The sequence below is a fragment of the Euleptes europaea genome, chromosome 8 (assembly GCF_029931775.1).
Source record: "Euleptes europaea isolate rEulEur1 chromosome 8, rEulEur1.hap1, whole genome shotgun sequence".
Taxonomy (NCBI): domain Eukaryota; kingdom Metazoa; phylum Chordata; class Lepidosauria; order Squamata; family Sphaerodactylidae; genus Euleptes; species Euleptes europaea.
This window is the reverse complement of record NC_079319.1, coordinates 26,112,769-26,139,929: the sequence shown is the minus strand read 5'-3', so window position 1 is coordinate 26,139,929 and position 27,161 is coordinate 26,112,769. Positions and strand designations below refer to the sequence as shown.

The window sequence follows — 27,161 nt, the reverse complement described above, 5'->3', positions numbered from 1 at the left end:
CCTGTTGTTTGATTCATTTTTTTGCCTGCTACTGTCTATTTGCATCAATACTTTTTACAGTGGAGTGAGTTTTTGTTTAAGTACCTGGAGGCTGGCAACCCAATGAATGGACCAGCATGTCACGAGAGCGACCCCGCCTGGCGAGAGCTTCAGCGACAGGAAGCGTATGGGTCGGTAACGCGCCACGACGGTTCCTTTTATGCAAATGACCCGACTCAGTCTTTTCGCTCTGGGTCTGTGACGGCGCTGTCGACGGCGAGGCTCCTCCCCTTTCCCCTCCCTCCCTCACGAGGGATCACTGCCACGTCGAGACTATTTGGCACGCCCTCCTCGGTTTACCCAATCCCAGGGTTGGGAGTGACGTGTACAGACCACAGCGACTCCTTGAGCGTCCCTTGCGTCCCGACGTACTCGAATGAAGAAAGGGAAGAGAAGGGGAGGCGATTCAGTCGTCCCATATATGGAGGACGGAAGGAGCCCCGCGCGCACGCGCAGCTCGGAGCCTTTTCTCCCCCCCTTTCTCCAACGGCTCCCGACGGCCCACGTGACGGCTCGCCCGTGCGCGCGCAGGGAGCTACCGACGCGCGCATGCGCCTCGGAGTTGTGGCGGCGGCGGCGGAGGAGTGACGTTGCGCTCCTGGGCCGTGAGAGGCTGAGGAGGCGCCTCGGGCAGCCCGAGCGGAGCGACAGGCGAAGTCGGGGCCGCTCCTCTGACTGGAAGCCGACATCGAAGCGGGCGAGCCCGGCGGGCCTTTGCTTCTCAGGCGGCGGCGGCGAGATGTGGTCGGCTTGACGGGAGTCTCCCTCCGGTCCCGGTCCGATCCCCAGCGGGGCCATGGCTGCGCCGAGCTGGCAACAGGCTGTGGCCCAGCAGGCTGAGGAGGTGTCCTCCCGGCTGCGGGACGCGCTGTCGGCCGGCGTGGGCCTACTGCGCACCGAGTTCGGCCTGCAGCTGCCGCCGGGCCTGGAGCCGCAGCGCCTGCCCACCTGGCTGGTGCTGCTCTCGACATCCGTCCTGGCGCTGCTGGTCCTGCTGGGGCTTCTGTGGGCTGCGGGCTGCGCCCGAGCGGGAGATGCGCGCAAGAAGCGCCTCGGCAGGGCAGCCGAGACGGGCGAGGAAGAGGAGGAAGACGACGAGGAGGAGGAGGAGGAAACGGCGGCGGCGGGCCTGGCAGGAGGGGGGGGAAGCGGTGGCCCCAACAAGGCGGCTCCTGGGGCAGCCACGATGCTCTTGCTGAAGGGGGAAGAGCAGAAAAAGCGGAATAAAAAGAAACCGCCGGAGAAAATGAGCAAAGTGAGCGAAATGTCATGGGAAGAGGGATGGGGGGGCGGGCAGAATGGGTAGAGGGAATTGCCAGAAAGTTGTCTCAGGAAGGTCTAAGGCCACTATCCCTCAGCAGTAGGCTACAGATTCCAGGGAGGTAGCCGCAAATCGCACAAAAAGGAGCTTTCTGGTACTTTGAAGGTTTAGTGTTTAGAGGCCCACGATAGAGCCCATGTTTAAAATAATCAGTGTGGTCCATGATGATTTGGGGCTGTTTGACAAGCGCTGCTTATTGCTTTCTTATGCCTAAAGCTATGCGTGTTCTTTACACTGGTGCACTCAGAGTGTTCTCAGACTTGTGCAAAGTATATGACTAAACACATTTGACACAAGTAAATTCCAAAAAAAGTGACGCAATCCATGTAATGCCTATTACATGGGTTGTGTTAAACATTTAACACCCATTCATAGAAATCTGAGGCTTTTGCAACGGTCGAAGTTGGTAGACCCTGCATTTTTTTCTGAACCCTTCTTGGTTGTGTGTTTTTTTTCATTATTCAGCAACTGAAGTGGTGACTTGTGAACTTAACAGCAGTCACTTTTGTCATTTATGTATCTTGAAAGTTTTCTGGTCACTGAACTAAATTCCATAATCTTCTGCGTAGAGTTTGCCTTCAAATGTTACACTGCTCACATTAGTAGACAAGCTTACTGAACAGCGTGTAAATTTTTAGCTGACTGCAGTAATGTTTGCACCCAATCTGCTTTCCAGTCTGTTATACATAACAAAATGTGTCTTTGTGTAGGAGAGATTGCCCTGGGTGAAGGATCCAGTTGGGTTTTCATAATTTTTCCTACGCAGGAAGTGGGATTTAAGTAGCCCTTGAAGAACTGCAAGGTCATGGTCTTCAGCTCACTTATTGTGCAATCCTAAAAAGTTACTCCAGTCTAAGCCCATTCATTTCAGCGGGCTTAGGCTGGTGTAACTCTGCATAGGATTGCACTGATAGGAACTGTGTGTCTAGTGAGGCTTGATTCAGAAAAGGTATGCATTGAATTGGGTTATTTAACCTTTTTTGTTTTGTTTCACATAGTCATGTTGATGGGAGTAGTTAGAACTGTTCTCAGACCATCCCAGAACTGTGTATTGTACAAAGGGAATCAAGACATCAGGCATCATTCTAAAATTAAAGGTTTTTTTAAAGCAAATTAAAAATTCACTTTTATGACCTTGTGAGTTTATGTGGTAGGAAGCAGCTACGGAAAGTCCCTGTGTTTTCTGTTAAGAATCTAACAACCCAGAATGTTTTCAGACCAGCAGAGTTCATGGCTAAAATCATGACATTTGCTTCCCCAAATCTAGGGCTGGTTTCTAGGCATTTGAAATTTTCTTCCAGCCATGCCAGTGAATGAGGTTCAGCAAAATCAGTGACTTAAAACAGTACTTTAACTGAAATAATATGCTTGACTGTCACATGATAGTAAACGCTTAAGCTACTGTAATATGATTGTGTTATCTAGAATGATTACATATTTGAAAGGCCACTCATAGTTTGAATGTTATAAATGATATGTAGTAGATTCTTTGCTAAACTTAAAAATTGGCACTATGCAATTGTGCAAGTCTGGAAGTCAGCTAAGTACATGAATGTCATTTATTGCCATTTGAGACTATTAATTTGGAGATTGCTTGAGCCCATTGAAGTTACATACTGGGAGCAGGAGCAAACCTGAGGCTCATGCTCCCTTTCTGCACACATCTGTAATGTTAGCTGAGGCCTGTATACAGGGACTGGGGGGGGGGGAATGGTGAACACAGGACTGTTAACAATGTTGAATTTTCCTTTTTCGACCCATAACAATGTTATGGAAACATTTGGCATGAAACAATGTTATAAGAATAGGAAAAGTAACTCCATAGGACTAAGCCCCCACCCCCCATATTTGTTTCTTACATCTAGTTCTACATGTGAATATCTGTAGGTATACCCATGTGGGTATGCCCTGGTCATTTGTCTTATCTGCCCTTTTTCTTTGGTAGACATGACAATGAACTACATTAACTTATGAGGAATAAATTTGAACATTTATTCTGAATAACAAGGGGGCATTTTAAAATGTCCTTGTTTGAATAGACTTGTAGTCAAGATTTGACTAGCTTCTGAACAATGTGCAGTCCTCTCCTATCATTTTGGCTCTCCAAGTTATTCTGCTTTTACCCTTTTCCTATCAACAGCACACAACCTTACTTCAGCCTCCAATCTTCTGGATGTGTTTTAAAAGATTTACTTTGCTTTGGGAGACAGCTTAAAGTAATATTTCTTAGGTTTTTTTAAAACCAATCTCACTTTAGGGGTGGGTGGGAAACCAGTATCATTTGTAGACTACAGATATATTTGATCTTCCAAATTTGTGGTAGACTATAGCTCTTTTCACATGTTCTCTGCCCCAATTTCAACACACATTTGACGCACAGGACTCTGGTATGCAATACTGCCCTGTGTTACAGAATTCTTTGTTCTAGGGCTACCATGGGGGCATTTGATTTCACTCACTAATCTGCATACACTCTTAAATACAGCTTGTATGTCACTTGGTGGATGAGAAAATGGCAGGCTTCGGGGCCTGGCTACAGCACCAGTACCATCCTTAACCAGTTTGAGGAATTAGATCAGGGGTGTCGAACTCATTTGTTACGAAGTTCAGATATGACATACTTGTCACTTGGTTGGGCCGGGCCATTTGTACCATAAAATTTAATGCCAAGTAGCGGAGATAGCAAACTTTATAGAAGACACAGTCAAAGCCAATATATAGTCTTATTTTTTACTTTATTTTTACTTAAAATACAAATATGCTTAAAACAATAACACTCTTACAGTATTTTCTTTTATTTGACAGTCTTTGAACATTGACACCTCAGGACTGGGGGAGGTGGCTGCCTTCGCCAGACCAGATCGGTACTGGGGAGATGGCTGTTTTGGCTGGCAAGCTCCCAGCAGGCTTACCAGCCCAGATTAGGGCTGGGGGAGTGACTGCCTCGGGTGGCTTGCTCACCAGATAAGAGCCCTCAAGGGGCCGAATCTAGCCCTCGGCCCTTATGTTTGACATCCATGAATTAGATAATTATTCTTTGTGTACTGTTACCAGGTTCCAGATAAGGGATTGGCAAATAGGTAAACATGAGCTACATTGTGTATTCTGTGTAAGAAATGTTGTTAGACGTGCTTATAAGTGCAGCACAAATTATAGAGGTTAGTTTTCTAGCATTCTAAATCAAGGATTAGATGTAGTTGTAGAAGTGAATCTTTTGCAGCTGTGGTCTTTTCCAGCTTCTTATGTTGTCAAGTGAGAATCTGAACTCAACTCAAGCTACTGTTATATTTAGAAATTTGATTTTGTGACACTGCCAATGTAGGAGTCCTATATTTGAGAATACAGTAGCTTCAGATGTCTTTTGGTGTATTTTTCAAGAAATTTTACAGGCATATAGTGAATCTTTGTTTATATGTATATTAAAACACATCAGCACTTAACTGTTAAGATTTTAAAGAAAATCCTAGTCTTCCACATTTTTTTTTTAGCTTTTGTAACAGATAAGATAGCATACACATGATTCTGGCATAATGACCACCATGGTTTGCTGCTAAGTGAACAAAGCTTAAAGGAACTTCAGGCTTGCTCATGTAAACCCTGCTTCCCACTCTTTCCTTGTGCACAGCAAGATTATTACATCTGTCCCTGGGCAAACTGCAGTCCACTAGTTGAAGTGCAAGAGCAAATATAGTTTTCCACAGAAGAGGAAGCAGCTAATTATCTTGATGCATTCATGGGAAGGAGACGTGAGAACAGGGTTTGTGTGAACAAACATGAAACAGCAAGCAACCATTTTTAAAAACCATACTGTAACTGTAATCTTGATTCAGGACATAAGAAATAGTTTTGGGAATGCAAGTTAACATGCATTATTAGAAAGCATGTTACACTTTAAAAGTATTAAATTATCTAATGTACAGTATTCCTAAAACTTTTTTTTCAGACTATTTTTAAATTATAAAATACATTTGACGATTTCTAAATGTTGAGTTCCTAGCTTTCCCCCATCACATGAGATGTCTTCTCAGCGTGTCAGAAATAGGGACAGGAAGTTATTTTTGAGGTTTAGTACTTCAAAGCAAGAATTGTTGCTGAACGCTTTTGAATTGGAGTGCAGCAGCTCAGATAGCACCAGTTGAAAGTGAGGCAAGTTTCACAGCTGCTGAATACTTCTCTGTCTTGGATTGATCATCCAAGACAGAGAAGAGCCCATCTCCTCCATTCCCCCTCAATTTATCTGGCCTGCTCCTGAAATAGAAATGTGCAATTTTCAGAATTTGTGAAGTCATGGGGGGCATATTTTTTTCAGGAAAATTCAGAGATTTGTGGAAAACTGAAATATATGCAACATTTCTGTCAAATCTCAGAATATTTTAGAGGTAGAGGCCCCTTTGACCTATTTTGATGCTGTGACTGAAGCAACTTGCATTCATTCTGAATAGAATGCTACATTGGGGTTGCTGCTCGCGCTGTCTCTCATTGCAGTTGTGAGAATGAGTTCCATTCTCTGCATCCAAGGGTGTGGCCAGCGTGTATACTACCATCTGTATGCCTGACCCTTGTTTGCTATCACTGGCATAAATCTGGGAGGTAGTCAGTGCAATTCTAAAAAGATTTAGTCTCCCCTGCCCTCAAGGAGCTGGTAATGAGACAACGACTTAACCAGAGCAAGGTGATCTATGAAATTATGTTAATTGCTAATATTGTTTGAGGTACATCAGTGGATAGTGGCAGCCCAGCTCCAGACATTCCTGGGTGATGCTGATGATCTCAATGCATTACAGTCTATTTTCCAACCTGGTTTTGGGACTGAAAATGCCTCAGTCATCATGGTGGATCACCTATGCCGGTTATTCATTCAGGCTATCTTTGCTCTCCTGTGAGATGTATGTAACTTCTTCAAGAGCTGGAGAAAGCATAGCATAATTTTAGGAATTTTTGTCAAAATAAAATTCTAATAGGGTATTGTCTAGCCTTCAGTGAGAAAAATAAACACACACTTTACACGCACACCACAGAAATCAGTGGGAGCTGAAAAAGCCTAAGTTTGGTGGAGAGGAACTCATCATATGAAATTAATTTTGTCAGGTGGATCAGACATGGACTTAGTACTCTGTGTTGTAAAAATGTATCACTGTTAAAATGGTAATTGCAAGGCAGGAATAAAACCGCTATAACGTGATAAAAGGTAAAGGTAGTCTCCCGTGCAAGCACCAGGTCATTACTGACCCATGGGGTGACATCACAACGTTTACTATTCAGACTATGTTTGCAGGGTGGTTTGCCATTGCCTTCCCCAGTCATCTACAATTCATCTCCAGCAACCTGGGTCACTCATTTTACCAACAGAAGACTGGGAGGTTGAGTCAACCTTGAGCCGGCAATCTGAAATTGACTTCCGTGGGGATCGAACTCAGGTCGTGAGCAGAACTTGGACTGCAATACTTCAGCTTATCACTCTGCATCATGGGGCTCCTAATAACATGATAAGCTTTCCACATATGCTGTAAGATGACATCAGCTATTCAGGTGTTGACTCAACATAAAATCACTACTGTATAACTAAACATTTAATATTAAATTTGCTGCTTCAACATATACTCCAAAACAAATGTTCACAGTCATTTACAGGACATGGTTGTAGCCTGAAAACTGAGCAGTGCCACGTATAGTTTATTTTAATCAGTCCACTTACTGTGGACAAAATGGTTTTGGCTATTGAAGAAGGCATTAAGCAAACAGATACTACTCTAAATGCTCTTGGTAGGTAAATTTATCAATCTACGATTAATGTATGGAATACTGGCTTCTGTATTATTACATTTCATAACCATGAAATATTTTAATTTTCTTATGAATCCAGCTTAATGGTCAGCCTGCTCATGAAGTGTCTGAAGAGGAAATAATGCAGACTGTTCGAAGAGACAACCTAAAACAGCCATCTGATGCAGAAAAGAAAACTGAAAAGGTTGGTTACTGATTTGTGAATAATAGACATCTGCAAATGGAATTTTTAATCTGGTTGAGATTCTGATCTGAGGCAAAATTAAAGATATATGTGAGTCTAATAGCATCTTAGAGGCAAAATTCTGACTGATAATCATTGTGTGTAACTGCAGAGATAGCAACTTCCTTTTCTCCCTGTTCCTGGAGTGGACTAGGGCAGTCTAAAACACTGGCCCAGATTAAAGGAAGAGTTGTCAAAAACATTGCAGTATTCACAAATTTTGGCTGGCTTTAGTCATCAGTCAAAATTTATGCTCACCACTAAGCCAGCCTCTCACCCACTGTGGGATGGATGGGGCTTAGTGTGTCTCATGCTGAGCTCTGCACCTCTGAGCACAGAATAGCTGGGGAGGCAGGATTTCCTCTCCAGCTCCAAGCATGGAGGAAGATAGGAGCAGACCACACACTGACAGTGGAAAGGCTTAAAAAACAGCTAGAAATCTCTACTTTCTGGAGCATTGCACAATCTTGGGAGAGTCTCTGTTTTTCTCCAGGTTCTGGAGAAGGGTGGAAGAGAGCTCTAGTCTGGTTAGAAGGATGCATTCACCATCTTGCTGCTGACAATTACATTTGTGGGCCCATCATTCAAACCTGTTGGTGCTTGAGAGACAGTGAATTTACCACCTTGTTTTCACATGGAGAGAAAATGTACTGAAAGAACTCAGATATTTTCACATCAGAGAACATATATTATTGAGCCTCATTTAGTGTTCTAAGATGTTTGTATGACTGACAGAACTCTGTGAGGTGGGTTAGACTGAGTGTGTGTGACTGGAGCAAGATCACACAGTGATCTTCCATGGTAGAGTGGGGATTCAAACCTGTTTCCCCAAGAGCCTAATCCAATACTGTAACCGCAACACCACACTATCTAATAGAATATTGAAATAAATGACAATGTATGATCAAAATTTGGGTAAAGTATCTTAAATAAGAAAATTGTAATAAAGCTGTATTTTCAGTAACTACTTTTAGTTGTACAAAATATAACATATATATCAAATAATAAAAGCATAACCAATTGTGAAAGTACAATTGGGGAGGGGCCATGGCTCAGTGGTAGAGCATCTGCTTGGCATGTGGAAGGTCCCAGGTTCAATCCCTGGCATCTTCAGTTAAAGGGACTAGGCAAGTAGGTGATGTGAAAGACCTCTGCTTGAGACCCTGGAGAGCTGCTGCTGAGTAGACAATACGGACTTTGACAGACCAAGGGTCTGATTCAGTATAAGGCAGCTTCATGTGTTCAGATTAACCTACAACATTGATAGTACCTTTATTCCAATTTAAATCAACTTTTTCTTGTCACATGTACAGTAGTTTTCAGGTTCCACAACAATTAAGCAACATACCATTTAGCATATATAAAGCTGAGGCACTTGCAACCTGTGCTTCAGTTTAAAAAAAAAATTCTTGGAGATCAGATATTTGCTGCAATTTTGAGCTTTGCAAGAAGTACTGCTATTACTCTGTGTGAGAGAGCAAGTTGTATCTCACCTCAGCTGAGAAGCCTCATCCTCCAAAGGAAGATGTCGTGGGTTAGAGGAAGGCTGCCTGATTAGCTGAGCAGAGTGATAGAATGCCTCTCCACATTTCTTCCTGACTTTTAAATTATTGCTTAATGTGGACACCTGCTATAAAGCTTGCTATTTCTTCTATACTTTCTGTTCATTTTAACTATTTTGATAAATGCTAAATATTGGGGGAATTGCTTTCTATTTTAGTCAAAGAAGAATAAGAAGAAATCAAAGGGAGATGCTAAAACTGTTCAGGACCAGTCACGCGCTGAAGGAAAGGAAATAGATGAAGGTACAGAAAAGCTAAAACAGAACATCAGTGTGTAGTTTTCTTAAGAAGTTCATGGTTCATCCTACTGCTATCTTGAACGTTCATGATTACCAATCCAAGAATAGGTTAGTAGTCTTTTCATGTGAAGTAGGAAAGCTGTCATTTAAATTATGCAGTTGTATAACTAGCCTGATCTCGTCAAATCTCAGAAGCTAAGCAGGGTCAGCCCTGGTTAGTATTTGGATGGGAGACCACCAAGGAATACCAGGGTTGCTGTGCAGAGGAAGGCAGTGGCAAACCTCCTCTGTTAGTGTCTTGCCATGAAAACCCTAAAAGGGGTTGCCATAAGTTGGCTGCGACTTGAAGGCACTTTATACACACAGTATACACTTATGAATGCTGAGGACTGGCTTGCTTTGAGCTTTTATTAGACAACTGGAGTCACTGGGTTATAGCCTCTGGATCTGTCCAATAATAATGGTGTTTTCCTCCCACCTAAGGATCTTCCCCTCCTTGAATCCGGGAAAGCCCCATGGGTGAGAGCAAAGTGCTTACTGAACAGAACAGAAACATTTATTGCGGCATTGCGCCAATAAAAATTAAGAACATAACAGCAATATTACAGCGGATACATTGATATTGTTTAAAAGCTTACTGCTAGCAGAATGGATCTGTGGGATCCAATTTAATGTACTAGTTTGGTTGGTTTCTAATATCCTACAATTGGGGAATTTGTTTCACATTACCTTGCCTGCCAAAGAAGTGTGCATTTGCCATTAAAGATGTGCACTTTTCAAAGAATATGGGAGATAGGTTCTAGGATCCATGCTTAATGTATACGGGGTGCTGACTAGAATTCATGAACCCCATTGTGTATACAGAGCATACATTTCTGACAGAAGTGATCATTGCCTTGTAAGATAATAGATTGGAAAGTTATCATTCAGGAAATCTTGTAGGCATTACAGGTTGAGTATCCCTTATCTGAAATGCTTGGGAGCAGAAGTGTTACAGATTTGGGATTTTTTTGTATTTTGGAATATTTGCATATACATAATGAGATATGTTGGGGATGGGACCCAAGTCTAAACACAAAATTAATTTATGTTTTATATACACCTTATACACATAGCCTGAAGGTAATGTTATACAATATTTTTAATAATTTTGTGGATGTGGGTCATCATGGGGAACCTGCTGTTGGCGCAACTGGCCTGCACATGTGCCATTTTATTACCCTTTTCAGTGCTCAAAAAGTTTTGGATTTTGGAGTATTTTGGATATCGAATTTCCAGATAAGGGATACTCAACCTGTACTAATCTCATTCAAGAACCCTTGACATTACCAAGGAACTCTGGAAATCTCTGGAACAAAATCTGAAAACCATGTTACTATATCTGATTTATACAGTACTGTTTCTTGTGACCTTTTCAGGAGCTTGGGAAACAAAAATCAGTAACAGAGAGAAACGGCAGCAACGTAAACGTGATAAGGTATTGACTGATGTTGGACCAGAATCAAATTTGCCAGGCATGGAGAATTCAGTTACAGTGTCCAGTGAACAACCAACATCTACGACATCCTTCTCAATTGGCCCCAGAAAAAGCAAAGGTATGTGTGGTGTTTCTCCCCCTGTTTTTTTTTTTGGGGGGGGGAGAGTAATATTTAAGGATATAACTAGTATTACAGTTATAAATAGAACTATCACTTCTCTATGGATTTAGTTACAAATGATACAAGACAGGTTGGTTAAAATGCCTACCATAAAGCTAAAGAGGTGAATAAGGCTGGACATGAGAGGTGGTGTAGTGGTTAAGAGTGTTGGACAAGTATCTGGGAGACCCGGGTTCAAATACCCACTCGTGCCATGGAAGCTCACTTGGTGATCTAGAGCCAGTTATACACTCTCAGCCTAACCTACTTTACAGGGTTGTTTTGAGGATAAAATTGAGGAGAATGATGTAAGCCACTTTGGGAGAAAGGTGAGGGATAAATGAATTAAAATAAATTAATCTGTTTTGGTCTGGCTCTTTTCTGACAGTTTTCAGAAGATTCCTTATTGCACAAGTCACTGCTAATTTTATTTGGTTCTGTTCCACTCTTGTCTCACTCCTAACCTCTGTGGAGAAGTCTGATTATTTAATATCTTGACAGTTTTATATAGTACTTATTGGAATAACTAGTAGCTATACAGCATTTTCCTCTTCTACCAAAAAGCCAGATCCTTTGTAAGTTTACCAGGTTTATAGATTACCTTTTAGACATGAAACCTCCAAATCTCTTAGCGGCATTCTGATGCCTTTTTGGAAACTGAACTTGATGAGATGTGTGATTTAGATCCCACATAAAGTTATGTTAACTGAAGGCACAAAACATTCTGTAACAGGGAATTTCTATATAGTTTAGTTTCAGCTTCATCCTTCAATGCCCCCATATCGTAAAAACCTACTCTGTCAGTTCCCTTAACCTTGTCACGTGAATACTAATTGCCAGCTGACCCTTAACATGAGTTAAGATTATATACTTGTTGATTTGTGGTGGCTTTTTTCTCTGGTTTTTTTTTTTTTTTTTTAGCCCTTGGGTCATTTTGAAATGCTAAACTACACAACTGGAAAGTTATTAGAATGAAATGAGATTCTCTCAGGATTTTAATATAGAATTAGGCTGTGTGTATGTTTGTCTGCTGTTGTCTGTCCATCTGTATAAAGGTATTAAACTTATTAACATATTTAGTCATTGTTTTTATTTTTAATCAGGTGACAGTATTTCAGATATTCAAGTTAACGTCTCTAAATCTGGAAAAGGTGACACTGTACTCCAGCAAGGTAAGATCTGCCTGTTTTGTACTGTGTGCTAACCGGAATCATGATACTGTTTTTTCTTGGAGAGTACACTGACTTCATCAAGTCACCATCTTCAGGTTAGCTGTCTTGCACAATAGCTGTACAGTTTTCTCACTATTTGTATTACACATATTCTCTAGATTTAGTACCTTTGTTCCAAATAACTCCCAATTTGCAGATTTTAATCTGGATGTATAGCACAAACCTGAATGCATGAGTTGCCTACTACAGCTTACGTGGTTCACATTGTTCTTATTATTGAGTATGATTTTTGAAACTTTACTTAGAAGCAAACCCTAATCAATTCAGTGAGATTCTCAAGTAAACTTGCATAAAACTGCAGTCTTACCATGGAGAGAGGGTGGGAAGAAAGCTTAGATTTGTGTTTTATCTAGAGAATAGTTTGTATTTGTTGGTATAAGTTATATACTTTCCCACTTGCCTTCATATAAGTTCTACCGCTGGAAACTAAAGCAAGTTTATCCCCTTTCAATGGAGGATGATGATAATGCGGTATGTTCTTGTTCTGATATATTTGGAAAGCCACTTTCAGTAAAAGGGAATTGATATTGTCGGCTTACAAGAAAAAACTTTACAAGAAATTATTCCTTTTGTAAGAGTAAAAAGGAAGTGATATAGAAATAGTATAACCTTAATCTTGATAAGTTTCTCCGTTTTGAAAATAATTAAATATTTTAGCTTGTGTTTTATTCTGCTACCAGGAATAATCTATAATATTAATAATATTTTTAAAGCAATAAAGATAGTATATTTAAAGCAAAACATTTGTTAAGCTTGTGGTTTTTTGTGTGTGCATATCTTTTACAGGGTTGAGTGAAGGACCAACTGTAAATGGAGGAAACTGGAATGAAAAACCTGTAAAGCTCTCCTCTCAAATTGGTACAAGTGAGGAGAAATGGACTTTGGTGTCATCTGCAGGTAGCAAGAAGAAGAATGAGACATCTGCTTGGGGAAAAGATACAGGAGATAATGGAAATGGGAAGGAATGGGGAGTGTCCCTGGTGGGCAGAACCTGGGGTGAGCGCACTTTGTTCCCTAGTATTGGTAAGTGCTTGTTTCTCCAAAAGAGCCTTTTCCATCAGATGGAACCAGTATTGGTACTCTTTTAAGTATATATATATATCATTTATCTCTGCTGCAAAATATTGTGCAGTGCAGGAAAACCTGTTTTAACCAAATTCCCAATGTAATAATTGAGGCGCTTCAGTCCGTTCTTTCATAAGCGAGGGCCAGGATCCAGAGAGCTACTTGATATCCAAATGAAAGGTTGGACATGCCCACAAAAGAATTTTTACTTTTTTTTCCTTTCACACATACTGTCACAATCCAGTTTTGAAATTCTGCCCTCCCCCTCCAAGAAATTGTTGTCTTGTGGACAGAAAACTTGTTCAAGTACACTTGATACAGATAGCTGGCACTTCTTCAGACCTTTTCGACCTGTGTGTTGTATTTTTTTTTTATCACTATTGAAAAAAGGACACGTTTGGACTTGGAAGTTGTGACTGCGTGAGTAAAGCTCTCTATGTTAGTAATTTTATATAATATTGCACAGAATATTATTTGGCATGATTATTAAAAGTATTGAGGATGATCCTTTAAGGGGTAACAGTATTGTAAATATAATGGATTTTGCTTATTTCATGTAACCTGGTTTGAGTGCCTTTACTCCCATTCCTAATTTTGAACTAGCAATTCAGGCAGTGATTATTTATCACCAATCATATGTGTACAGACACAATATTAAGTGGGTACATTTGAAAGGAAACTTCATTTTAATTCTCTACACTTTTTGGACATTTTTCTTTCATTTATTAAGGATGAAAAATGACATGCATCATGATTTATGGTGTATGCATCATATTACAGGATACCTAACTAATTCAGATCTGGCTATAGAACAAACTAACTGGAGTGTTTGGGAGGTATAAGGTACACATCCTAGAACAAGAATAATGTTGTTATGGAAGACGTTACATTGGATCTGTGTTTCTGACACGTTAGAATTAAAAAACAAATTCCAGATTTTTAACATGTTATTATGGTGACGTGGGGTGAGAGGTATGAAGGAGTTAAATCATTGGCTATAGCATTAGGCTTCTACAAGTACTTGTACAATGAAGTTGCATGATCTTCGTATATATGTATTGGCAGGTAAAGGAAAGATACTGTTGTAAGATGCTTGTCTTGAGAATCTTTCCTTTAATTATCAGTGACAAAAAATTTTGAGTCTCTTATCTTTCCAGCAGCCTGGTCTGGAGTGGATGGAAGAATTAATACTCCTGAACAGAGTTCTGCTTCATTCACTTCTTTGGGACTAAATCCTGCAGTTTCAGGTACGACATAAAAATTGCTCTACAAATGTGGACTTCATGCCTTTAGGAAAACATGTGCTCATCCCTGCTAAGAATATGCTTGTGTTTGGAAAGACAAGGCCCTTCTAAATGAATAGAGATCTCAAAGATGTTAATTACAAATATGTTAATTGGGGAGGGGCTATGGCTCAGTGGTAGAGCATCTGCTTGGATGCAGAAGGTCCCAGGTTCAATCCCCGCCATCTCCAGTTAAAGGGACTAGGCAAGTAGGTGATGTGAAAGACCTCTGCCCCAGACCCTGGAGAGCTGCTGCTGGTCTGAGTAGACAATACTGACTTTGACGGACCAAGGGTCTGATTCAATATAAGGCAGCTTCATGTGTTCATGTGTACAGTTTTATCCACTTTTGTGCTTATGGTCTGATGTTCCAGAACAAGAAAGTAAAACCTGTTCAAATCTTGCTCCCTTCTGCTTAGACTGTGTGTGTGTTAAGTGCCATCAAGTCGCTTCTGACTCATGGCAACCCTATGAATCAGTGTCCTCCAAAACATCCTGTTGTTAAGAGCTTTGAGGAGGTCTTGCAAACTTAACTCCGTGGCTTCCATTATGGAGTCAATCCATCTCATGCCCAGTCTTCCTCTTTTCCTGCTGCCTTCAACTTTTCCTAGCATTATTGTCTTTTTCAGTGATTCTTGTCTTTCATAATGTGACCAAAGTATGATAGCCTCAGTTTCGTCATTTTAGCTTCTAGGGACAGTTCAGGCTTGATTTGATCTAGAACCCACTGATTTGGTTTTTTTGGCGGTCCACATTATCTGTAAATCTCTCTTCCAACATGACATTCCAAAGGAATCTACTTTCTTCCTGCTTAGACTAGTGAATCTTAATCAGGAATACCCTTCATAAGAACATACCCTGCTGGATCAGACCAGTGGTGCAGCATACTGTTTCATTCGGTGGCCAGCCAGTTGACCTGGAGGGCCAAACAAACAGCATGGGGGGTGGGGAGTGTAATAGGATAGGGGAGAAAGTTGTATTTTGCTCACAGTCCTCTGCCTGTGATTTGACTATAATCTGTTGGGCTGGATCCAAAGTTTCCATTCCTCCAAACAGTGGAGTCTTCAGCCAACACAAGGTGATGGGTGTGGGAGCCTTCTGCTGACTCAGCTCTCCACCACTAGGAAAATAGAAACCTTGGATTGTTGCTCTAATGCTGACCATGTGTCTTCTTTTCTCTTCAGGATCCAGCAGCGAGTCTGTTTCTCAACCTGGCACTACAGATTTCCAGTGGGATTTAAGCCGTAATCAGGCTCATATTGATGATGAGTGGTCTGGGTTAAGTACGTTCCTTTTTTTTCAATTTCTTGAACATTGTTTGACATCTAGCTTAAAGATTTGTATTCATGTTCTCATTTTCCCAATTGTTGAAATCTGTGACTAAGTAACCACCAAAAAGGGGATACACACACTTTGTTCAAGAATATCTCTTGCACCACCTTAAAGGTGGGAACTTATTGTGGCATAAGCCTTCATGATCCATATTCTGTGGAGATGGGTAAATGTAGCTATCCAAAAAGGAGAGGAAAAACATGAGCAGTGGGTTTGGGGTTTGGTTGCTGTTTCTACAAAGTGAGGCCACGAAATAAAGAAGCGGTGCATCTTGTTTTAACCTTTGAGCATCACTCAGTGTTAATGAAGAAGCTTTTTCTTCTCTTGGATTCTATAGGTACTCTGGCCCATGAAAGATTATGTCACAAAAAGTTTCAGTGGGTTCTAGGTAAAGGTAAAGGTCCCCTGTGCAAGCACCGGATCATTCCTGACCCATGGGGTGACGTCACATCCCGACGTTTACTAGGCAGACTATGTTTACGGGGTTGGTTTGCCAGTGCCTTCCCCAGTCATCTTCCCTTTACCCCCAGCAAGCTGGGTACTCATTTTACCGACCTTGGAAGGATGGAAGGCTGAGTCAACCTTGAGCCAGCTACCTGAAACTGACTCTCGTCGGGATCAAACTCAGGTCGTGAGCAGAGCTTTTGACTGCAGTCCTGCAGCTTACCACTCTGCGCCACAGGGCTCTTAGTGGATTGTACCCAGTGCTTTTTTTAAAGTGTAAGTAGTTTCTGTACTCCTTGCTGCAGCCCTCTGTGCCGCATGACATTCTGTTCTGTTCCCCTCAGTGGTGACTTTGGACATGCAGGGGGGCAGCTGGTGGAAGGGAAATTAAGCAAAAAAATTTTTTTTCTATAAACTTGCTCTGTTCTTGGAAGTACTGGATCCAACGTTTGGTGTTTAAGATTTTTGCGGCTTTTTGCTGTGACATACTTAACACTGTGTCATGGTTGTAAAGCTGAAAAATCTAGTGTTTCCCCAGATTTCTACAAGTTTACTGGTACTTAGCTGTAGTAAGATTCCCCCCTCCCTTGCAGAAAATTAGAAATGTAGAAAATCTGTGAAAGCCCTTGCTCTTTCTCAGTGTTTCTGACCTGGCTTTGGAACAGAGAGGGCTTTAGTCACTGGACAGTTTCCATTTACAGGTTAAGGACTTTTCACTTCCTTATTAATATTACTGGATCTTCCAGCAGCTTTCAATATGGTTGATCACTTGATGTTATTGAAGTGCATAGAAATGGGAGTTGGGATTAGGGGCAAAGAGCTTGAATAGTTTGGTTCTTTTCTAGCTGATTGTGTCCTTAGGGTTGAGATGTGTGAGACTGAATCTGCTTTACGGGATTTTTAATGGGATATACAGTATCTGAGCTGCTTTTTAATGACTAGGTGGAACCTTTTGAGTAGATGGTCCACAGGTGATGAGTTGGGTGTCATCAATATGCTGGTGACACCCAGTTCTATAGAATCTTATCTGAACCCCCAGAAGTGGCTGTCTCTGTCCTCGGCCAGTGTCTGTTGGTTATAGTCAAGAGGCGGAGGGAGAACAAGGTGGAACTGAATCCATACAACACAGATGATACTAGCTGGCAAGGCTGATGTCCTTGAGGATGTTACAGTTAACACATTTGCTTGACTTAGGCTATCCCTGTCAGTTTCAGTTGGGATAGTTAGATCCTGTTTTCTTACTTGAGGAACAAGTGGCATGTAGTGACAAAAGATGCTTTTTCAAATACCATCTAATGTTCAAAGTGGCCCCCTTTTCTGTACACAGCTAACCTAGCCATGCTGATCCATGGCATGGTACTCTTAGCAAACTCTACATGGGGCTGCCCTTAAAGACAACTTGGAAATTTCAGTGCAAAATGCCGCAGCTTTTATATTACTTGGAGCAAGTCGCTTTGTATGGATCACTGATTTTTAAGATCTTTACATTACTTGCCCATTTGTTTCCAGGTTCAATTCAAGGTGCTGGTTCTTACCTATAAAGCCCTTCATGGCCTGGGACACACATACCTGTAAGAACGCCTCTCCTGTTACACCCCTGTGTGATACCTCCACTCCTCTGATCAAGATCTGTTCTATGTGCCCTCCTGCAGACAGGTGTGGTCAGTTACAGCTCACACCTGAGCATTTTCTGTGGTGATCCCACATTCTGGAATAGCCTCTCTGAGCATGTTGGGAAAGCTTTCACCTTGATAAGCTATAGACTATCTTACAAGCCAGAATTGTTGAGGAGGACGTTTACTTATAACTTGAAAAATAACCTTAACATGCAAACTCGAGACAAAAAAATATGGCACTTAAGTGTATTGGAAAATGTAACACTCCATTTGAAGATCCTCAGGGGGCAAATTAACCCTGAGGTGTTCTATACATAGCACTCTTTTATCAGTTTTATTAACTCCAAACAATACCAGCTGCACTGTCTAAAATTTGCAAGGCCGTTTTGGAAAGAAGCAGACATTTTTAAATTGCTGTTGTCATCCTTTAACATGCTCCTTATGAGTCCTTACCTTGACCTGTAACCTCAGTCTCTCTACTGAGATTGTCCTTTTTGATATGTAATTTATATTCAAATTGGTGTAAATTTAAAACTAACTCTTCTTTTGCAAGTTTCACAATGATCATTTCATAATGATAACGTTAATGTAATAAAGCTTTCAGATAAGAGGCCTCTAGAACACTGGCTGAAGAAACTGAAAGTTCAGTCTGTATCTGATGATAAACTTTAATGGGCAGTATTTGGTTTACAACATGATTTAAAATTATGTTTTTAATAATTGATATTAAAAGCAGCGTGACCAGAGTTTGCACGTTTAGTGGCCGGCAGATGTTTTCCATGGTGATTGTATGCTAATCAGTCTTCAGTTAGATCACCTGAAATGCATTCAACTTTTCACAGATGGGCTTTCTCCCACTGATCCCAGTTCAGATTGGAACGCACCAGCTGAGGAATGGGGAAACTGGGTGGAAGAAGAAAAGGCTCCACCCACCCCGCAGCTTGAAGAAGCATTATCTGAAATTCAAAAGGTATTGGTTTGGCAGCAGTCTGAGCTAGAATTAGTTGGACTGCTGAGCTGATCCAGAGCAGTAGTTCATCTTTTACACAAAGGAAAATGAAGTCTGGTTTCTTAGACAGTTGCTTCTGTCTTTCCCCTTGATTTCTGCTAGCCAGAGCAAAAATAAGCCCCTGGGTATTGGATAGGTGTGCTGCTACTCAGTATTTAGAAAAAACATATTTATACATGGAATAGGTTTAAAGACTCAATTGTACTGGGTTTGATCATATGAACCATGACTAGATCCCCCTCCCTGCAGCTGTTTGTGCGCTGGGGGAAAAAAGCTGCTTTTGTGTATCTGGGGACCCTTGGGAGCAAAGCGAGATACGTTATGGGATGTTGCAGCATGATGGGAAACTGGCAGAAATCACTTCCTCTCTTCCTACATGAGGTGTTTTGTGAGGATTTCCTGACCTGGAGCAGAGGGAAGAGGGCTGTCAGATGCACAAGAAGAAGGGGCAGAGGTAGGCTTGCCACCTCTGGGTTGGGAAATTCCTTGATATTTGGGGAGGAGCTTGGAGAAGGCAGGGTGTGGGGAGGGACCTCAGCGGAGTATAGTGTCACCCTCCAAAGCTGCCAATTTCTCCAGGGGAACTGATCTCTAGTCTGAAGATCAGTTGTAATTTTGGGAGAGCTCCAGGCCCCACCTGGAGGTTGGCAACCCTAGGCAGACATCTATTGAGTGAACTTCTATTCACAATTCATAGGATCTAACCCATAGTGATTGTGTGGAGATTGATATCACATACTGAGTGAGGTGTGACAGCTTTTTGTGATTATAAACATAATTGGTTTTTTGTGTGTGTTAGGTTTCAGATGATGACAGAGAGAAGACAGAACAGACACTGCACAGTACAGCAAGTGGCAAGTCAAAAAAGAAGAAGAAGAAAAAGAAGAAGCAGGGAGAAGAGGCTAGCTCTCCTGTACAGGTAACCTAGAATAAGCACTCACTCTGGAACCGCAGTTTGATTGGGACCTTTTATTCTAAAGCTAGATTTATTCAGAACAGTCTATGACCACTTCCTTTAGTGAATAAATACATGTCTGTTGAGCCAAGTTCACCTTCTATTTAAATCATATAATGTTTTATTTCTTTACTCCAATAAAATTTGAAATAGGATGCAGAAATCCTATAACTGCAGTATGGAGTTAATGTTTTATTACAATATAGTTGAGGAAAACTGTTCTCTCTCTCTCTCTAGCTAAATCACATAAGCCATTTGTCATGTTTGCTTGCATTATCTTAGGATCAGAGTGGTATGTAGTAATTTTAGATCAGGTTTGGACTGATGGAAAATAACGTAATGGAACATATGAAGGAGTAAGCAGCATTGGGAAAGCTGTATTGCATTAATTTTCCCAGTTGGGCAGAACACTATTGACAGCTTCTTTTAGACAATTTAGATCATTAATAGTTGGTAATTTAAAGAGGTTTTCTACACCACCATGGTTTACATCTTACAACAGAATTGACTTGCAGGATTAAGTGTGCAGCAGTGCATTTTTTTGTTTATAGGATGCTGAAGACGTAGATAAAGATGCTGGAGAAGAATTTCCAGAAGATACCTCAAAAGTTCAACAAGAGGGGATGTCTTTCTCTTTAAAAACAATCAACACTAGTGAAGAAGCTGAGGTATAATTAGACCTAGGTGAATGTTGGGCAAAACTTGACGACTAATAGACTCAGCTAAAAAAAAGCAACAACCATGTGGTTGAATTCCCTTTTTTGGAGTCCATCAACATACTACCTCTTCCCAAGTCAATCTGCACAATTCAGACCGTCATAGCCAAAAAATATAGTCCAGCTGCTGCTGGAAGCTTACTACAGGAATTTAATTTTGGGGTTTGAGTTTTCTTCTGAATTCTTTTATTCATAAACCTGACACAGCTACTACTACTGCCACGTAAGGCTAATAAAGATTTTTCTTTTTTGACTGGCATCCACTTTCCTGGGCTTTTATTCTATTTACTTCATTTATATTCTGCCTTTCTTCCCAGTGGTGGTCCCAAGTGGCTGCTCACATTCTTCTTTCTTCTGTTTTATCCTCACAACAACCTTGTGAGGTAGGTTAGGCACAGAGTGTGTGACTGGCACAAGGTCACCCAGCAAGCTTCCATAGCAGAGTGGGGTTTTGAACCTGGGTCTCCTAGATCCTAGTGTGATGCTGCAGCCACTAAACCACAACTTAAAGTATGTTGTTGCATGTTTGTAGGCGGCATTGAGAGACTGTGTCAAAAAATGAGACTTCTTGGCGAAATATTTTCTCAGTGCTATAATATGTCACTGGAGAATTATTGAATAGAGGGCTCAGTTTGACTATTGAGTCAAATATTATTTTGCTTATTTCAGCATGCTGTGTTACAAGCATACTGATATGTTACCAAAAAGTCAGTGTTCTGATACATATTTCTTATTTTAGCCTGAGGAGATGCCCTCATTTGCTGTTTCTACTGAGCCATCTGTAACTGTATCAGAGAATGAATCTGACAAGATACCTTCCCAAGTGCCACAGATGCTGCAGGAGACAGAAGTTCCTATTTCTAATATTAAGCAAAACAGTGTGCCTCCGCCACAGAGTAAGTAATTCCCCCTTACTGAGATTGGTCAATGTTATTGTCAGTTGCAACCTATGTAAAACAATCTCATCACCTTCATTGGCTCACACTTAAAACATACCTTGCAGCATTGTGATGAAATTCACACTGTGTAGTGCAACAACCCTTTTTGTAGAAACAGAAATAAAGCAGGCTGAAAAGGACAACTCCTTTCCAACGCTGGGTATTCTCTAATATGCCTGGCCAAGTTTTCTTGGGTGTGTCTAAGAAAGGAGATTGCCCCAGCCCCAGAAAAGGTTGTTCCATTGTGGAACTTCTCTTCTAATAAAGAGGTTTTGTCCTGGCTTCCAGAACTGTTCTCTTTAAAGAAAACTTTGTTATTCTTGTACTTTTGGTGAATAGTTCAGTAAATAGGCCAGCAAAGAAGCATAATTCACACAAAAAATCAGTTTCTTTCAATACTACCCTTAATATCAGTTCCAATCTTGACAAAAGTAATCCATCAGAGGAGGAGACTCCTTTGTATATTAGTACATCTCCCCAACAGAATCGGAAACAGTCTTCATTCAGAAGGGATAATCAGCATATGGGTTTTTTAGGTCAAAGCCGGGAGTTGAGATCAGGAAAGAGATACAAACCACAGGAGTTCAAAAAAAGATATAAATAGACAAATTTGAGGGATCACAGATAGTTAATCTTTCCAAAATTCAACCTACTGATGTTAAACTCCAGGTATTAAGAAAGGTCTCTCTTTCATCCCCACACCCCCACATAATAATTGTCAACTAATGGTAGAAATTCAGAACCTATTGAGAAAAATGAGGCTGGCAGATTTTTTTAAAAACAATAAAGAGATGGGAGATATGGAAAAGAAAGAACAATTGAAACCTAAATGTACATTTAACCCAACTACCACCAATCCAAGGATATTGGCATTCTAGGAACTTATTTTGGAAGAACTAAAATAATTGGAACAAAAGGATATACCAGTTTGGCATAATTTGAATAAATTTGAGAACAAGACATTACAACAGCTCAGCCAAAGACAAGAAATTATTCTCAAACCAGCAGACAAAGGAGGAGCCACAGTAATCTGGGGTAGAGAGGATTGTATAACTGAGGCCCATAGACAATTAAACAACCCAACACACTACACAAGGAGTGTAGAGAATCCATCTAAACAGCTTAAAGCACTAATAGTACAGCTTCTAGAGGAGGGACTCCAGGAAGGATACATTAATAGATCACCTTATGAGTTTTCACTACAATCAGAGGAAAGGGTGCCTCAATTTTATTTGTTACCTAAAATTCACAAAGATACACTACCCACACCAGGTAGACCCATTGTCTCTGGTTGTGGGTCCATTTTTGGAACCCTTAGCTGAATATCTGGATTTGTTTTTAAAACCATTGGTTTAAAAAATAGGTTCATATTTGCGGGACACCATGGATTTCCTTAACATGATTAATAACATCAGGCTGGATGCAGAGGAGGTTTTCTTTGTCACTCTAGATGTGGTGTCATTATACACTAACATACCACAGGATGAAGCCTCAGAGGTATTGTGGGAAGTACTAGAGACAAGGGAATCTGTAGGCCTCCATCCAAACCCTCCAACTTCCTTCCTGTGCCATATAGCAGAGCTATGCCTGAAGAAATTTTTTCCCCAGTTTAAAGTTTCTGGCACAGCTATGGGGTGCAAGTTTGCACCGGAATTAGCCAATCTATTTATGGATAAACTTGAGAATAAATATATCCTCAGAAAAGATAACATCTATAATGAACATATTATCCTGTACAAAAGATTCCTTGATGATATTTTTCTCATTTGGGAGGGACCCAAGGAATCCCTTATAAAGCTTAGCCAATACATTAATACCATTCACAATACGATAAAATTTGAGATGACCTTTGATAAATCCAGAATTCATTTCCTAGATGTGGAGATTACCAGAATGGGTTTTACCCTCCAGACAGAGGTGTACGGAAAGCCCACTGACGCCAGTTCTTACCTAGCAGGGGACAGCTTTCGCCTACATCATTTAAAAATGAACCTACCTTATTCACAATTGAGGATCAAAAAGAATTGCAGTACTATAGAAAGGTTTCAGAGACAAGCAAAAATATTATTTCAGCAACTGGCAGCAAGGAGTTATTAATCTAGAACATTAAAAAGGGGATGGTTTCATGCCAACAATACACCAAGAGAAACCTTACTGACCCCCAAAACAGAACAAAACCGTGAGAGTGACAGGATGATTACATATAATGCCACTTACAAATCTGTTCAGAATATTATTTCCAAACACTGGCACCTTCTGGCGAACCTCCCAAGATGTCAAAACTTACCTCTTTTTACGTCTAGAAGAGCTAAAAACCTCAGAGATAAATTGGTATCGAGCAGACTGCCAATTATAATAGCTAGGGACAAGGTTTTAGTTCAGACAACACCAAAAGGTTCTTTTCCATGTGGCCATTGTAGCATATGTGGGAGTGCAGTAAGAAAGATAACATTTGAAGACTCCAGCAGGAGCAGGACTTATATCAAGTCATTTTACAACTGTGTATCAAAGGGAGTAATTTACATTACACAGTGTTCTTGTAAGTTGATGTATGTTGGAATAGTTCAGTTCTTCATGAACTCTCCTATTGTAGTGGGTTTAACTTCTGCCTAGTTAACTTTTTCCGAATGCTTGAGCAAAGAAATGAAGTCTTTGATTCAAGGAACCTGCTGGTTTTGCAACCCTTCTTTTCTTTGAGTGTTACTTCTGTGTTTTACAAAGTATGATGAGACATTTAACAAAGGAGATATTGCATAGTTCATGTTCTTCTATAACTGCTCTCCTAGCTGAACATCACATTTGCTATGTTTTCTTTATGCCTCATATACTTATTTGTTCCAATATTCCTACACCACTGTCTTGCATCTCTAGTTATAACTTGCATATGTTTTCTATACCAGTATTCACATCTATAGTAACTGATCTTCATTATACACTCCAGTTTCTTCTCTCTCATCATTACAAGCATCACATAGTAACTGGGGTGGATTCTACCTGTAGTCTACTACTGCACTGAGCAAAAATTATTTATATCCCACCTTCACTTTTGGCTCAAGTTTCAAGGCTTCCGCCAACTTAAGTGTTTCTTCTGTTGGAGGAAGAGCCCCTTAGATGGTTGGGCATACCTCACTGTAGTTATTTCCTGTATTTTTCTGTTTTTACATACATGGATTGCAGTTATTTGTAGTAAAAGCTAATTTACAAAATTGCTGGTCCTTTAGAAGGATTTTTGCTTACTTGACTGTTCTTACAAGTTCATCAAAATCTGCTTTGTAGAATCTCTGTCTTTAATTCTGCTGCCTTTTTTATGTCCTTGGATCTTTTGCTTTCCCGCTTGAGATGCCTTCAGTTTGGTCACTGGATCCTGAATGTTGATAAGAAGCCACTGTTTTATTCTAAGAAAATTAGAATGCTGAGATTTCCATTTGAGAGCCACTAATTTTTTCTGCATTTAAATTTCACACATCATGAAGTTGATGTGTACATTGGTTTGTGCCCTACCACCATGCAGCTAAGGGCATGTTTCCTTGGTGCAAGGCACAATCCATTGACACAGTAACTAATTATGTCAGTAGAATATTTATTTATGTTTATTGTCCACCTTTCCAACTGAGACTCAGAGCAGATTACACAATATAAGCCAATGCAATCAGGACAAAGCAGAAATTGAAAAAAAAAGCACAGGTATTAAACATGGTATATGAAACAACGTAGAAAATGGTATTACATGAGCAGGAATACAATGCAGTGAGAGCAAAACCACACAACAACATATACATGCTGTACACTGTAGCATAATATGCACTCCTGTACCCTTTATTAAAGTACCTTCTGAATCATTCCGTTACAATATAGCCCTATTCCCTTTATAAAAATGCACTCCTGTACAATTCTGTTTTATGTAGTTTGCAGAATGCCATAAGCATGGGAGCCTTCCGGACCTCCTCAGGAACGCTCCATGTGCTGATGGAACTTGCCACCCTTAGTTCTGTGTGGTGATGGGATACAGCCATGGTGCCCAAGATGTATGTAATTTTTGGACTTGGAAGTGATGTAATATCATGCAGGGAATCTTTTATATGCCAAGAATACCTAATTAAAAAAAAAACATGTTTTAAACTCCTTTGGCTTGGAATTAATTAAAGTCACAGTCAACTTATGGCAACCCCATATAGTTTTAAAGGCAAGAGACATTCAGAGGGGGTTTGCCATTGCCTTCCACTGCATAGTGACCCTGATATTCCTTGGTGATCTCTTATCCAAATACTAACTACGGCTGACCCTGCTTAACTTCGGAGATCTGATAAGATCAGGCCAGCCTGGGCTATCCGGGTCAGGGCACCTGCACTTTAAATGGTATAGTGCTGTGTATATATGGCCCTGACCTGGATGGCCCAGGCTAGCCTGATCTCAGAAGCTAAGCAGGGTCAGCCCTGGTTAGTATTTGGATGGGAGACCACCAAGGAATACCAGGGTTGCTGTGCAGAGGAAGGCACTGGCAAACCATCTCTGTTAGTCTCTTGCCCTGAAAACCCCAAAAAAGTGGTCGCCATAAGTCGGCTGCGACTTGAAGGCACTTTACACACACACACACAGATTTAGAAAGGATAAAAATTAATTCCATCAGGCCACACTGATTGAATTTCATAACTCTAGTGCATTCTTGGGTTCAGAATAATGCACAGGAATGCAGAATGTATAGAAGTATATATAAATACAAATTATAACAAGTATTCTTTTTGATTTCTTGAATGCTTAGCCAAGTCTGAAGAGAGCTGGGAGTCCCCCAAACAAATTAAGAAGAAGAAAAAAGCCAGAAGGGAAACGTGAATTTTCTTAAATGGACGTGTGTTGCAGAAACACTTGTCGTGAAGATTATGCTGTTTATGCAATAATTTGTGAACCTGTACAGAATTTTATATAAATTTCAACAGATTTTTTTAAAAAAACAAACTGCTATGAACACAGCCATCTCTAAGAACAGGAACCGAAGGAAAATAAATTGGTGGCATAATTTAACAGGAAATATGACAATACTGGAAGATGCATTGAAGAGTGTATTTTCAACGTACAGGGAAAGCAATTTTTAAAAACAACATGGCTTTACAGCAGTGCCCTGTTTACAACAGATTATGCCCTATTTCATGTGCATTGGAGAAAAAAGGATTGATCTTAACATGATCTCTAATCTTTAAATCTAGAGTGTCACTCTACCTGTAATACAGTGTCTACCAATCTGATTTTAATACATAAATCAAAGAACTCTGTTTAAATCATTTGCCATATCTTTTTAATACTTAATAGAATGTGTTAACCTTAAAGATCATGCAAAGAGGGGCTACTACTTCAGGGTGTGTCCAAGGATTATGGATAAACTATTCAGAAAAAAAAAACATTTTGACAATAATTTGCAATAACCTTGGATTAAGAAAGTAAAAAAATTGGGTCAAAACAAAGTTTTTTCTGATAGTTTTTACATGCATTACTCATACATTTTAAGATGATGGGGCAGTATGCTCAAAATCTCACTGTGTTTTATTCTTTTTTATGGTGGTAGGGTAGCTGTTACCCTTTTTTCTCAGTAATTTTGAAATGTGTGACTTTTCTTCCACACATTATTTCTCATTTGATTTATTTTCTATTTTTAAAAACTTCCATAAATTTGTTCTAGTATTCAAGGATGTGACAGATAATGGAAAAAAGAAAGATAACAATGGCTTTAGAACAGCTTTAATTGATGAGACCACCTGTATCAGGAAGTGCTTT

General features: G+C 40.4%; 1 protein-coding gene across 4 annotated transcripts; it reads left to right on the top strand.

Moving 5' to 3' along the window:
* Nucleotides 1–789: 789 nt before the first annotated feature.
* On the top strand, nt 790–26,720 carry MTDH (metadherin). 4 transcript variants are annotated; one of them, XM_056854418.1, is made up of 13 exons: nt 790–1,294; nt 7,224–7,328; nt 9,088–9,172; nt 10,587–10,763; nt 11,909–11,977; nt 12,824–13,033; nt 14,263–14,349; nt 15,570–15,668; nt 18,620–18,747; nt 19,586–19,705; nt 20,293–20,409; nt 21,197–21,353; nt 26,155–26,720. In XM_056854418.1, the coding sequence occupies exons 1-13, from the start codon at nt 836–838 to the stop codon at nt 26,223–26,225; spliced, it is 1,884 nt and encodes a 627-aa protein (XP_056710396.1). In that variant the 5' UTR covers nt 790–835; the 3' UTR covers nt 26,226–26,720. The 4 variants fall into 4 exon arrangements, with proteins under 4 accessions (XP_056710396.1, XP_056710395.1, XP_056710394.1 ...); XM_056854417.1 differs by having other exon boundaries at nt 14,260–14,349; XM_056854416.1 differs by having other exon boundaries at nt 12,824–13,060.
* The last annotated feature ends 441 nt before the right edge of the window (nt 26,721–27,161 follow it).

Excerpts from the sequence above, each read along its gene's own strand:
- MTDH (XM_056854414.1), top strand. The coding sequence starts at position 836 with ATGGCTGCGCCGAGCTGGCAACAGGCTGTGGCCCAGCAGGCTGAGGAG. Across the intron at positions 7,329-9,087 it reads CAGAAAAGAAAACTGAAAAG|TCAAAGAAGAATAAGAAGAA; the intron begins GTTGGTTACTGA and ends TTTCTATTTTAG. Across the intron at positions 15,669-18,619 it reads TGATGAGTGGTCTGGGTTAA|ATGGGCTTTCTCCCACTGAT; the intron begins GTACGTTCCTTT and ends AACTTTTCACAG.